The sequence below is a fragment of the Coptis chinensis genome, chromosome 5 (assembly GCF_015680905.1).
Source record: "Coptis chinensis isolate HL-2020 chromosome 5, ASM1568090v1, whole genome shotgun sequence".
NCBI lineage: Eukaryota > Viridiplantae > Streptophyta > Magnoliopsida > Ranunculales > Ranunculaceae > Coptis > Coptis chinensis.
Genome location: NC_141460.1, coordinates 8,075,056 through 8,089,744, shown reverse-complemented (window position 1 = coordinate 8,089,744; position 14,689 = coordinate 8,075,056). Strand labels below are relative to the sequence as shown.

At 39.1% G+C, this 14,689-nt stretch overlaps 2 protein-coding genes across 2 annotated transcripts; one reads left to right on the top strand and one right to left on the bottom strand.

Annotated features, from left to right (window-relative positions):
* The first annotated feature begins 423 nt into the window (after nucleotides 1-423).
* On the top strand, nucleotides 424-9,578 carry LOC147496506 (wall-associated receptor kinase 2-like). The gene is made up of 3 exons (XM_086562465.1): nucleotides 424-1,396; nucleotides 7,815-8,000; nucleotides 8,148-9,578. The coding sequence occupies exons 1-3, from the start codon at nucleotides 511-513 to the stop codon at nucleotides 9,215-9,217; spliced, it is 2,142 nt and encodes a 713-aa protein (XP_086418591.1). The 5' UTR covers nucleotides 424-510; the 3' UTR covers nucleotides 9,218-9,578.
* A 4,059-nt stretch (nucleotides 9,579-13,637) lies between these two features.
* LOC147496505 (uncharacterized) lies at nucleotides 13,638-14,689 on the bottom strand. The gene is made up of 2 exons (XM_086562597.1): nucleotides 14,628-14,689; nucleotides 13,638-14,538 (listed from the first exon to the last, which is right to left on the bottom strand). Exons 1-2 carry the CDS (start codon nucleotides 14,687-14,689, stop codon nucleotides 13,638-13,640), a joined length of 963 nt encoding a protein of 320 aa, XP_086418723.1.

The following is a 14,689-nucleotide window of genomic DNA, read 5'->3' as shown; positions in this document are numbered from 1 at the left end:
GGAAGTTATTTATTTAAAAAACTTCTTAGGAAATAAAATTTATCCTAACGAGGAATAATAACATTTGATGTGTCATCAGTTATCAATCCTAGGTTACACTGCTATTTTATTTCCAGAGTAAAAAAAACAAAATAAGGCATTTTTGTTTGAGAAGTGCATCTAATTCAACAGACGTCATAATAATACTACGTAATCTAATAATGGATTTGTGAGTACGAGTGAAACCTTTTGGATGATATGATTGTATCATTCAAGTTGGCCCTACATGTTATCCTCATTTTTCAATTTTTTTATGTTGTTACATTTGTCTGTTATATATATATTAAGCTTTTGAGGACAGCAGATGTGTGTCGACGTTGTCCATTCCGGACATTCCAATTCCTAAGTACTTCAATAACATATATGAAAGTAAATAAAAAAGCAATGTTGTGATAATCGACATGAATACATAAGAAACCTACCAACATTGAGAGTTCAACAACTGAAGATGCATTTAGACGAAAACCAGTCATGGAATTATGCCCTGTTACAATATTCATTGCCTTCCGAAGTTACTCAACAGTATTGGCAATACTACTTGTACCATTTCTAAACTTTTCTTCTGTATTTGTACTAACTAGCAAGCTCGGGTCGCCCTTCCCTGGGTGCCCGGATAAATGTGGCGAGGTAGAAATCAGCTATCCTTTTGGAATCGGAAATGGATGTTTCTTGGAGGGTTTTGAAGTAACTTGCACAAATCAAAGTATCCCCTTCTTGGCAAAATCAAACCTTCGAGTAATAGATATCCTTCAAGGAGAAGTTCGCGTCGACTCTAGTCCATTCTTTACCTCTGGATGTTTAGCTAAAACGCCGATAGTTATGAATTTGACTGTCAGTAGTCCTTATACCATTTCCAATAACTTGAACAGATACATAATTGTTGGGTGCAGTACTCGGGCTCTGCTAGTTGACTTAACTGATCCCGCAGGGTTCAACCACTGCGATTCACTTTGTGATTTAACCATGAAAGATAATTTCTGCACAGGAAGCGGTTGTTGCGAAATGCTCCTTCCTAAACTGTATACAAATGAACTGATCTTTCTTACCTATATAGCTGAGACGACGAGCATTCCCTCGGGTTCTGGTCGTCCCTGCACTTATGGTTATGGGTTTATCGTTGAAGAAGGAAGTTACACATTCAAAATGACTGATGTCTCTGCACTCGACAATCAAACAAGAAATTTTACAATGAAACTCTCATGGGCTATAGAGGAACAACAGTTTGGTAAGCTCATACAGAATTTGTGTGGAGAGAACAGCATTCCTTACGTAACAGGTAGACCCTCCAGCTATCTCTGCAAATGTATATCCGGCTATGACGGAAATCCGTATCTTAATGGCTCTCAAGGATGTCAAGGTGAGTCTAGATCTCGTGCTGATTGATATCTTACTTCAATAATATATTCCGCCTCTCTGCACACACTATCATGATATTCACTTAATTAGCTAGAATTATCAGTAGACATTTTTCCAACAATTAAGGTTTAATTAATGTCATGCCATGTAAAACTGAATCATGCATCCACATAACACTTTCTACCAACTCTTAATTTGGTATGAGTATACTATTCCTCTATTTCAATCCCATATGGATAGCTTCTGACAAATCAAAAGTCCCCAAAACTGTTACTCTCTCTCCTGAAAAAGAAGAAGATTGGCCTTGCCAAAATTCTACGGGTGGTCTCTCAAATTACATTGAACATCTTATTATGCCAACATCTTCAAAAGTAACTGCACTGAATCACTCCGAAGTAATAGCAAATGCATTGTGAAAACTTCATTTGCTAGTACTGTTGAAGTTCCAATTTCACCTTCACGATCCTTAAATTATGATGTATAATGTTTTCACAGAGTAATCCCATGCATGGTATTGCTATCTGAGTGCAAAAATTAAGGTGAGAAGGTATCTTGGGTTGCATCAAGTCCACTAAGCTGGAACTGTTTTCAGCTCTTTAACATAAAAAAAACACTTTAGACGTACCCCTAATGAGTAGAAGCAAAGCCTGCAGAAGCACTTACAAGTTACATCTCTAGCTAAATTTCCTTCCTGCAGTTCCAACTCTTGTAACTTGCAATTAAATGCGTAGGCAAAATAGCGCTTATTGTTGCATTTGAATCAATAACAATTTATAGTTTGCATCACACACGTGTTGGAGTTATCCCTTACATGAGGAGAAAAGGATTTCTGCTTGCGTAGAAGCCTGAGCATGACCCGCGCTCATGCCTTGGTCGACCTCTAGGCACTTTAGCGCAACCCACGCTTGACTTGGCCTTGGCCAAGGCGCGCCCCACGCCCATACCTATTTTTTCGGAGAATTCTATTTTTGTGGACCGCGAGTTTGCAATAAAGGTTGGGGTTTTTAGCAAAGCCTAACACACGAGAGACAACACAGAAGTAAGAGAAAACCCAATGTTGAAAGCTATCAAGATTGAAAGATAACCTTTACAGAGATACAAGCCTGTAAAGAGAGAGGAGTGATCTAGTAAGGTGAGAAACTGCAAGGAGTGATTGTAATCTTCCTTCCCACTTTATAAAAGAATTAGCTCTTGTGGAAGTAGGCACCATTGGCGAGCCACGGTATATCTTTGTGTTGTGGTTTACTTTTACTGTTTTACATTATTATCTGTTGTTAATAGTTATTTACCGAGTTGGGCATGTTAGTTTGGTTGTAGGGAATATTGAGATTGTTGTCTGGAGTTGAATTGTGTTCAAATACAAGTTATCTGTGTAGTGGGGAATCAATTGGTATTGGTATAAACCCCAACAAGTGGTATCAGAGTCTTGGTTAGATTAACCTAGGGTGTTATTCAAATCTTGGTCGAAAGGTGTTTGACAAAACTCCTGAGAGAAGATTTGAGTTTAAATAACTTATAGAGATGGACAATTCCGTGAACACTCGCATGACGAGTCTGAATAGGAAGAATTACACCATTTGGAAGGCCAAGATGGAAGACTTGCTTTATTGCAAGGACTTGACACAACCCATTGAGAATAAAGGAGAAATACCGGAAACAATTGTTGCGGTTGAATGGAGCAAGCTTGAAAGAAAAGCAATTGGGTACATTCGACAGTGGATTGACGACATTCTCTTTCACCATGTATCCCAAAAGACTACAGCTTTTGGCTTGTGGAAGAAACTCGAAGACCTCTATGAGAGAAAGTCGGGCGGAAACAAAGTGATGGTCGTTAAGAAGTTTGCCAACACGAAGTACCAAGAAGGTTCTTCAATGTCTGAGCATCTTAACAAAGTATAGAATACCATCAATCAGATGCATTTGATGAAGATTAATTTGGGAGACGAAGTTGAGGCTTTGTTTCTATTAGACTCTCTACCCGAAAGTTGGGAGACATTAGCAATCTCTCTACACGGAGCAGCCAAGGATGGAATCGTTACCATGGAGATGGCTACCGCGTCTTTGTTGAATGAGAAGACTAGAAGGAGTTCAAAAGACAGCTCCTCTCACTCAGATATCCTTGTCACAGAGAAACGGGGGAGAGGTAGAAACAGAAAACCATCTCGTTCTAGAGGTGATGACAAAAGTAAATCTAAGGGTGAAGCTAGAACTCCTAAGGCAGAGAGGCAATGTTACTATTGTGCCACCCAGGGTCACTTCAGGTATGAGTGCAGAACACTGAAGAGGGATGAGAAGAATAACTGTGTACATGAAGACATGGCGCAGAGGAACGAAAACACAAACAGAGATACTACCGCACTAGTCGACAATCTAGTGGGAATTGTATCATATTGTGGTGTGTGCTGTCTTAGTACCTCAGGCCAGGATACAGAGTGGGTGATAGATACAGGAGCATCCTATCATGTCACACCACACAGGGGATTTTTCACTACCTACAGCTATAGTGAATATGGTGAAGTGAAGATGGGTAACAGTGGAGTCTCAAAAATTATAGGCATTGGTGATGTTCATGTAGAAACCAATGTCGACTACACCTTGACACTCAAGGATGTAAGACATGTCACTGACATTCGGCTAAGCCTAATTTTGGCTGAAAAGTTAGATGACAATGGCTTTGTAAACTCGTTTGGTAACGGGGTATGGAAACTGAGCAGAGGTTCCATTGTAGCAACCAGAGGGAAGAAAATTTGTTCTCTTTACAAAACACAGGCTAGTTTGTGTAAAGCAGAAGTGAATGCGGCAGAAGAAGAAGTTTCCTCCGAACTGTGGCACAAGAGACTGTGTCATATGGGCATAAAAGGGATGGAAGATCTTGCTAAGCAAAAGGCCTTGCCAGACATTAAAGGTACACATTTAAATATATGTACTCACTGTTTGGTAGGAAAGCAACACAGGGTGTCTTTCCAAAGATTCACGTCTCACAGAAAGGACAATGTCTTTGAACTAGTGCCCACAGATTTATGTGGTCCTATAAAAGTGAAATCCCACGGGGAGCTTTATACTTCGTGACCTTCATTGATGATGGGTCAAGAAAGGTATGGGCATATAGTCTAAAGACCAAGGATGAAGTACTTGGCATGTTTGAGAAATTTCATAACATGGTGGAAAGAGAGACAGGGAAGTTGTTGAAGTGTATTCACTCAGATAATGGGGGTGAGTACATAGGGCCGTTTGAAGAGTATTGCCAAAGTCATGGGATTCGTCACGAGCAGACCGTTCCTAAGACACCGCAACAGAATGGAATAGTAGAGAGAATGAACCGTACCATTGTAGAGAGGATGAGATGCATGTTGTCTCACTCTAAGCTACCTAGAACCTACTGGGTAGAAGCAATGCGTACAACGTGCATGTGATCAACCTATCACCATCGAAGCCTCTGAATAGTGACTATTCAGAGAGTATGGTCAGGCAGAGATGTTGATTATGGATACTTGAAGGGTATTTGGGTGCAAGGTATTTGTGCATATTCCGAAGGATGAGAGATCCAAGTTTGATGACAAAGCCAAGCAGTACATTTTTCTGAGTTATGGAGATGAAAAGTTTGGTTACAAACTGTATGATCCAATTAACAAGAAGGTAATCCGAAGTCGAGATATTGTGTTCTTGGAAGACCAAACCATAGCAGACTTTGAGGAGGATGAGAAGCTACAGGCTTTCACTAATGATCTTTGTTGATTAAGAACCAGAAGTTCCTACTGTAGAACGTGCAGAAGGCATTGAGAATGCAGAGAACCATGAGTTTGAAGTTCATGATGAGAATCATATTGCTCATGATGGGATAGAACCTATTGGTATAGAAGATGCAGATAAAGTGCATGAACCACCACCAGAGCAAGTAGAAGTACATCCTCCTGAGGCACCAGCAGAAGGAGCAAGGAAGTCAGACAGATAGAGACTAGCTTCAACCAGGTATCCACCACATACGTATGTTTTACTATCTGATGGTGGAGAACCTATGTACTATCAAGAGGCACTTGAATGTACAGACAAAGAGAAGTAATTGAAGGCCATGCATGACGAGATGGATTCTTTGCATAAGAATCACACTTATGAGTTAGTTGAGAAACCGCAAGGAAGAAAAATTCTCAATAATAAGTGGATCTACAAGGTCAAACATGAGGAGAACAATCCACACCGAAGGCATAAAGCTCGCCTTGTTGTGAAGGGATTTGGTCAAAGAAAAGGTATTGACTTTGATGAGATTTTCTCCCCTATAGTGAAGATGATTTCTATCCGGGTGGTATTGGGTATGACCACAAGTATGAACCTGGAGGTTGAGCAACTAGATGTTAAGACAGCTTTTCTTCATGGAGACCTTGAAGAAGATGTCTACATGGACCAGCCAGAGGGGTTTGAGGTCAAAAGCAAGGAGCACCTAGTATGCAAACTGATAAAGAGCTTGTACGAGTTAAAACAAGCACCGAGACAGTGGTACATAAAGTTTGATCCTTTTATGGCGAAGCAAGGATACAAGAAGTCTACTTCCGATCATTGTTTGTTTGTTCAGAGATTTCCAGATGGGGATTTCATAGTGCTCTTGCTGTATGTGGATGATATGTTGATAGTTGGCCCAAACATCAACAAGATATCCAAGTTGAAGAAAGACTTGAGTAAGTCCTTTGAGATGAAGGATTTGGGTCAAACAAAGCAGATACTTGGGATGTGGATCACTCTTGACAGAAAGAGTGGGAAGTTGTGGCTTTCTCAAGAAAGCTACATTGAGAAGATGTTGAAAAGATTCAACATGGATAAAGTGAAGCCAGTCAGTTGTCCGCTTGGTGGTCAGTTTTGTATGACCAAAGAGATGTGTCCAAAGGGTGAGCATGAGCAGAGTTAGATGGAAAAAATTCCTTATGCATCTGCAATAGGCAGCTTGATGTATGCAATGGTGTGTACAAGATCGGATATTGTTTTCGCCGTTGGTGTTGTAAGTCGTTTTCTGCCAAATCCAGATAAGGAACATTGGGAAGGTGTTAAGTGGATATTGAGATATCTTAAGGGCACTTCCAAATCATGTTTGTGTTTTAGTGGAAGTAAGCCCTTACTTGAAGGCTACACTAATGCAGACATGGTAGGTGATGTTGACTCGATGAAGTCCACCTCCGGTTATCTAGTTACTTTTGTAGGGGAGCAGTTTCTTGGCAATCTAAATTGCAAAAGTGTGTTGCCCTCTCCACTACAGAAGCCGAGTATATTGCAGCCACTGTAAGTGTTGCAAAGAGATGTTATGGATGACGAGGTTCTTCGACAAACTAGGGCTAAAGCAGAAACAGTTTGTAGTTCTATGTGACAGTCAGAGCGCCATTCATTTAAGCAAGAATCCGAGTTTTCATTCTAGATCCAAGCACATACATGTGCATTATCATTAGATTAAAGAAGTACTCAAAGACAAGCATTTGTGCATTGAGAAGATCCATACCGACAAGAACGGGTCGGATATGATGACCAAAGTCTTACCGAAAGGTAAGTTTAATATTTGTTGTGCTACCGCTGGAATGGTAGCAGACTCCTCCTGTTGATTTGGAAATTGCATAGAGGTATCCCCCCTCACTATTTGGGAGGGGGAGATTATTGGAGTTATCCCTCACATGAGGAGAAAAGGATTTTCGCGCACGCAAGCCTAAGCGACCAATCTGCTCGAACCCAAGCCCAGTGGCGACCAAGCTCACGAATAGGCTCAACCTCTATCCACTTTAGCTCGACCCGCGCTCGACTTGGCCTAGGCCAAGGCGTGCCCTGCACCCATGCCTATTTTTTCAGAGAATTCTATATTTGTGGACCACGAGTTTGTAATAAAGGTTGAGGTTTTTGGCAAAACCTAACACACGAGAGACAACACAGAAATAAGAGAAAACCCAATCTTGAAAGCTATCAAGATTGAGAGATAACATTTACAGAGATACAAGCCTGTAAAGAGATAGGAGTGATCTAGTAAGGTGAAAGACTGCAAGGAGTGATTGTAATCTTCCTTCCCACTTTATAAAAGAATTAGCTCTTGTGGAAGTAGGCACTATTGGCCGAACCACAATATATCTTTGTGATGTGGTTTGCTTTTACTGCTTTACATTATTATCTGTGTTAATAGTTGTTTAGTGAGTTGGGCATGTTAGTTTGGTTGTAGGGAATATTGAGATTGTTGTCTAGGGTTGAATTATGTTCAAATGCAAATTATATGTGTAGTGGGGAATCGATTAGTATTGGTATAAACCCCAACAACACGCACTTTGCAATCCTTGATTTAAGACGTTGTGGGGAAACGAACTTCAATCGAAAGGATTAATATTATTCGTTTATTGAATATTCCTGGTTCCGTACCTGTACTTTTATATTCTGACAGAATTCCTTGTTTTACTTGGCAGATGCCTACAACTGCACTGGTATGAGAAGTAATCCTTGTGTGCTGGATGCTACTTGCCGCTTCAGAATTGGACAAAATGCTGCATCAGTAGTCTATGATTGTGTCTGCCCGACGGGTATGATAGGGGACGGTTTTAAATCTGCTGAAGGCTGCAAGAAACGCTCAAAGGTCAAACTAATCTTGTCAGGTAAGAACTTGATTACTTTGGACATGCACGCCAGATACTTAGAAAGAAAACTTCAGGGTACAAGATAATTAAGAATTTAAGATAATTTAGGTAGCATTCAATCATTTCAAGCAGGGTGTTCACCAAACTCACTTTTATGCTTGGCAGTTGTCATATTCAACATTGCGCTCATTTGCTGCATATCTTTGTTATATTGGGTTCTAAAGAGAAGATTCCTTTCCCAGACGAGAATGAAATACTTCCTACAGAACGGTGGTCTCTTGTTGCAGCGACATGTCTCTTTGAGTAAAGATACTAGTAACAGCCATGCCAAGATCTTCTCTGCTCAAGAGTTGAAGAAGGCAACTAATTACTTTGAAACAAAGTTCGCTCTAGGTCATGGAGGCCAAGGCACTGTCTACCAAGGAGTTCTTAGTGATGGCTCCAAAATAGCCGTTAAGAAGTCACATTCGGTGGATCAATGTCAAGTTGATAACTTTATTAATGAGCTTATAATTTTAAACCAAATCAATCACAGAAATATAGTAAAGCTAATTGGTACGTGCTTGGAGACCGAAATCCCTCTATTGGTCTACGAATTCATCTCAGGTGGTACTTTATACGAAAAACTCCATGGAAGCCCGGAACAATCAATCCAGTTGTCATGGAAGGATCGACTTCGAATAGCTATTGAGGTTGGGGAGGCTCTTTCTTACTTGCACTCATATGCTTGTATGCCTATTTTTCACAGGGATGTCAAGTCATCAAACATTCTCTTGAATGAGAACAATACTGCTAAACTTGCTGATTTTGGAATTTCTAGGCTTGTTCCTCTTGGTAAATGTCTAGTTTCGACGGCTGTGCAAGGGACTATAGGATATTTAGACCCCGAATACTTCATCACAGGAAAGTTAACCGAAAAGAGTGATGTTTATAGCTTTGGGGTGGTGCTGCTTGAGTTGTTAACAGGGAGAATGCCTATTATACACGATGACGACACCCAGGACTACAGTGGCCTAGTTGTGTACTTTCAATCATATATTGGGAAGTGTAATTTCTTTGAGATTCTAGATGGAAGAATATTAGATGGGAAGATTATGTACGAAATGAAAGCAGTTTCTGAAATTGCTAGTAGATGTCTAAGTGAATTTGGCACTGAAAGGCCGACAATGAAAACTGTGGTGCTCGAACTTCTGTTAATAGGAAGTGAGACACAGAGGACATTGCTTGCCTGCTGATCGAGGTTTCCAATTCACATTGTTTTATACTTCTATTGATGAACTTGGCAGATGTATATATTGTTGACACGGGGAGGCTTGTGCTTAGTAGGGGATATGCAGTGAGGTGTCACCAGTCAAAGAACAACAAGGTTAGAGAGGAAGAAGACAATATATAGCATCCTGCGTGGTAGAACTAGTCTGATCTATTACATAATTAATTTGTAAAGTTTATCAGTAAATAGAAATATATTGAAATGATCTAGATTGTCATTCATTAGAATGAAGGATTCAAAGGTCACTGTAATGCAATTCCTAACATGTAATAGTTAGGCACATTGATGACAGAAAGTAATGGCAATACCTCCACTGTGCAATTCCAAATCCACTACCATCATGAATTCATGATTCATGATCTAAGAGACTAAGACGACGACTTACTGGTTCAGATAGATTCAGAGGAACAACACGATATACCTGCTGCCCTGTTGGGAAGTGGTAAACCGAGCTTTTAACATCTGAACGAACAACACCACATTTGCAGTACTTTGTGTGAGAAATTGTTGTCAACTCAAGTTTGTCAAAAACTCAAAATACTACGTAGAGAATGGCGAAGGAAATTTTTAGTTGAAGCTGTTCAAGTGCATGGAGTAGACCTTGTAGATTGAATTCTAGCAAGGAGCTGACAGTGTAAATTTAGAGTTCAATTAATGGTTAATACTTACATATACTTAGAGCAAGTCCAATGGGGAGCTGCTAAAAGCATGCCACATAGGATTTTATTTTTAGGTTTTTTAACCTTGCCAAGCCAAATTTGAGGTGTTATACTTTGAGGTGCTAAATCCATACAGACGTCACAATTTCAGCTGTCCATCCATTAGTTGTAAACATAAGTGGAAAAATAAGAGGAAATTTATGGGACAAATAGCATAGTTAGTTTCTGTTGCCTATCGAAATTTAAGACCGACAGAAATTGTGTCCTGGTCCGTCTCCCGAAATTTAATTATAGCAGCTACTAGACAAGGCTACAAATTTGGTTGGGAACTTAATTATAACAGCTCCATTGGAATGGTAATTTGGTATTTGGGGGATGCCATATTACCTTTAGGCATCCCATATAACCTAAGCAGTTAAAATCGGTTTTCAAAACTAATCGATCAAGGAGCGATATGCGATTAATTGGTTAATTGATGATTATATAATAGTATAATCATACCAAATATTTCTAAATAGTTGTCCGATATACAACAAAAAATATCAAATTCTCATAATCAGGTCTAACAAACTCAATTTTAAAGTACTACAAAGATGTTAAATGCAACAATTAAGTTAAATATTTAAAAGAATAAGGGGATAGAGAAGCGATAATATCTCTATTAGTAAAATACACCATAATTAACCTGACCTTTTAAATTAGACCAGCCTTTTTTCTACCACCTAATACCCCTAATTAAATACAAAAAAATATTATTCAATGTCTTTAAAAAAGACTATTTCGTCATTTAATTTTGTATTTCTATTTATACCCTTCAATTTCTTTTTTTTTTTTTTTTTTCGATAAACCACTTCTTTCCATATATTTAAAATCTCATAAGAGGAGTTCTGGACTCAAAACCCAATTTGGAGGAGGTCCAATTCCGCATATCCGGTACGCCCACTTGGCGGTTCATGGGCATCTCCATTGGTGTTACGGCTTATCCAAAAGAACTTCGAATTGGACTCATTATTTATATTCTGGACTTGAAATAAATCTAAAATTTTCTTCACATGTTCATCTACTTGCCAACCTAAGCTTTTCTCATTCCCGCAAGCACGTCCATCAACCGACGATTATCTCCCAAGACTATAGAGGGCCCGGCTTTTAGCTTACGAATTAGAGCGGTTGTGACTTCGCTCCATAACATTCTGCCTCAGATAGCTGTTTGACAATTGAATTTCATGTATCTTTTGCCCCGATAATTTACCATCCGGACTTCTCGTGATATTGTGGCGACCCCTTATTCTCACACTGTTAAAAGCACCATCAAAAGAGATGAGATTCCTTCTTTGTACAACTCCCTATGGCACACTAAAATCTAAAGTATTGTTTATGACATGCGAAGATCCCGGCCATTAGGGGATGGATTGTTCTCTGCGCATTATAGTCTTCGTGATTCTCTTGACTGTTTGATTCACAATTGTGTAGAGCTCGAAACCGCTCCTCTTTCTTTCAAACTTGAGTTTGTTTCTTGCTTTTCAGATTTCATGCATCATACATAAACCATAGATCTTTGGAAGCCTGTAGATCCTTGTCTCTCTCCCAAACTAATGAAATCATCAAGCCAACATCGATATCCTTTTCTTCTTTTGCATCTACCCTCAAACTTATGTTTGATCCATACCATAATGTTCTACTCCACTCACAACCAAAGAAAAGGTGATAATCGGTTCAAATAAGTGCCTTTCACGAAAAACACAAGTTACATCACCCTTAAACTTCTTACGCATCAAAACCTCTCCAATTGGGTAGACCTCCCATGTAAGCTTTCCATATAAAGAGTTGAGTGGCTGCATCAATTTTTATTTTCCAGATCCTCCTTATACTCTTTTTATTCATTCTAGAGCTCTCACCCTCCTCATATTCTTTGGCAAGTAACTTGTAAGCAGACCTGACTGTAAGAACTCCCTTCTTATCTTTCCACCAAATGATTTTATCAATGACATTTGGTTTGATAGTTAAGGTTTTAATACAATCAGAGATAAGGTTAGGAAACAAATCTCCTAACCTAGTAATGTCCCATTCCTCCTCTTTTTCCCTAGATAGGTCAGATACTCTACGTGTGAGGTTTAGGTTGACTCTTTCTGGGTTTAGGTGGTTTCCTAAAATAAGAGGTTTTTCAAGAAAAAGTAACCAGGGTTCAGAAAAAGTTTTAATCCTAGAGCCATTACCAAGTAACCACATGAATCCTTCCTTTCTTTGCTTTCATACTTAAGCGCACACCTCTCCCGAGAAAAAGATTGTGGTTTTTCTTCTTACCATCTTGGTTATTAAAACAATCCCACTTTATATATACTATTGAAAGTTCTAGACCATATCAATTCTCATCGTAATAAGTCTCCAACTGTGTTTAGCCAACATGGCCAAATTCATTTCTTTGGCTTTCCTGAAACCCAAACCCCCATTTGCCTTTGATTTGCAAAGTTTCTCCCAACTCATAGTATGCCAAGCAGTAGTATTTGTTGTTCCATTCCACCAAAAATCCCGATTGAGCCTATCTATCCTTTCATTGATCCTGTTAGGTAAAGCATAAACTCCCATGGCATAGATAGGCACTGCTTGCCCTACTGATTTGACTAAAGTGGTTCTGCTAGCTTGTGAAAGGATTTTAGCTTTCCAACCACTGACTTTCCTTTGTAAACTTTCTAAAAGATACTCGAAGTCCTCTCCCTTCTTCTTTCCCAATATGATTGGTACTCCCAAGTATTTCTCCTTTTTACGTGAACCTTCTTACCTTCCATCTCCGAAGAATCATTTTTCGATGTGTGTTATGCACATTCCTACTTGAAAAAAAGCACTAGACTTCTCCCGGTGACCTCTTGACCGGATGCATTGCAAAGATTTACGTAAGATATCCTTGACAATCGTTTATTTCATCCAAATTTGCCTTGCAAAACATGATCGGATCATCTGCATATAGTAGATGATGTGATAGGGGGTGATCCTCTTCTCACTTTGATGCCACTAATCCTATTCTCATCCTCGACCTTGCTTGAGGGTTCTAGAGAGAGCTTCGTGGACTGGAATGAAGAGGTAGGGAGATAGGGGTCTCCCCGCCTTAGACCTCATTTGTGGAAACAAATGACTCAAAGGGGAGCCATTTAAAAGAACTTCGGAAGGATCTTGTTTCCAAACAGACTTTAATCATATCTATCCACTTCCTGCTAAAACCCAGTTTTTCAAAAATCTGATACAGAAAACACCATTCAACTCTATCAAACGCCTTCTTCATATCCAACTTTAGGGCCAACCAGCCTTGTTTTTTCTTTTTCATCTTTTTCATATTGTGAAACAATTCACTTGCTAAGCCTATGTTGTCACCAATAAACCTCCCCTTTACAAAAGCTCCCTGAAAGGGTGAGATAATTTTGTGTAGGTGGGTTTTTAGTCTATTAGCTAGAATTTTTGAGATGATTTTGTATGTGAAATTGCATAAACTGATTGGCCTGAATTTGGATATGTGGTCGGGAGTAGGTATTTTTGGGATCAAGGTAATGAAAGTTTCATTTAGATCCGGTGGAAGGGTGTTGTATAAGAAAAATCCTGCCTTTGTTTTGATAATAGTGATGCCCACTATATCCCAACATCTTTGATAAAAAATCCCTTGAAAGCCATCAGTCGGGGGCTTTCAAGGGATGCAATTTTTTATGATTCTCCATATCTCTTCATCGGAGGGACAAACTCCTAACAATTCATTTTCCCCCTGTTGGTTATAATAGGCTGGAAAAGATCTAGGATGGAATTATCAGTTTGAGGGTATTGTGTTTCAAAGAGCTTTGTAAAGAAATTGTTTATGGTTTTACCCACTTCTTCTCTTCCTTTTTTCCATGAACCATCATCCTCTCGAAGTTTCTCAATTCTGTTTTTTCTTCTCCTATAAATGGTAGATATATGAAAGAACTTTGTATTTCTTGCATAATCTCTCACCCATACTTGACCCGACCTCTGCCTCCACAAGCTAGCTTCTCTTTCAAAAAGCTCTACCAATTTCTCCTTTAGCTCTTTTATACTTTTATAATTCCTCTCATTCATCTCATGTGTCATCAAACTCTCCAACTTCTTCTTCACATTTCTTATTTCACAAAAAATATTTCCAAACTGTCTCTTATTCCAAACTGTTAACTTCTCCTTTGTGGCTTCTTGTTTTTTCCCTACTATTCCCATGGTAAGATCATCCTCCACTGAATCCCAACCTTCTTTAATCACATCTTTGCATGTATTATCACGTAACCACATTTCATAGAACCTAAAAGGTTTCTTTGGTAATGGCTCAGAATTTTTAAGAGTAATGCCTAGTGCTAAGTGATCCGAAGAGACATTAGGGATATGAAAAACTTTTGCTTCAGGGAAAAAATCTACCCAACTAGGAGTAGCAAGGGCTCTGTCTAGTCTTTCTAAAATATGATTACCATAAGAGCGATTATTGCACCAGGTGAATTTAGGTCCCTTAAAACCTAGGTCTATCAAACCAATATCATTAATAAAATCATTAAAATCAAACATGCTTCTGTTAAGAACACTGTGGCCACCAATTTTTTCATCTAAAGATGCTCTTGCATTGAAATCTCCAAAATCATCCAGGGTGCTGGGATATAAAGAGATAGGTCTCTCAGTTCATCCCAGACCCTCTTTCTATTGCCAGAAGAGGGTTCTCCATATATAAAAGTAAAATACCAATCATTTGATATACCCAGATTAGAAACTTTACCCGTAATGTGGTTGGTAGTAGCTCCCAT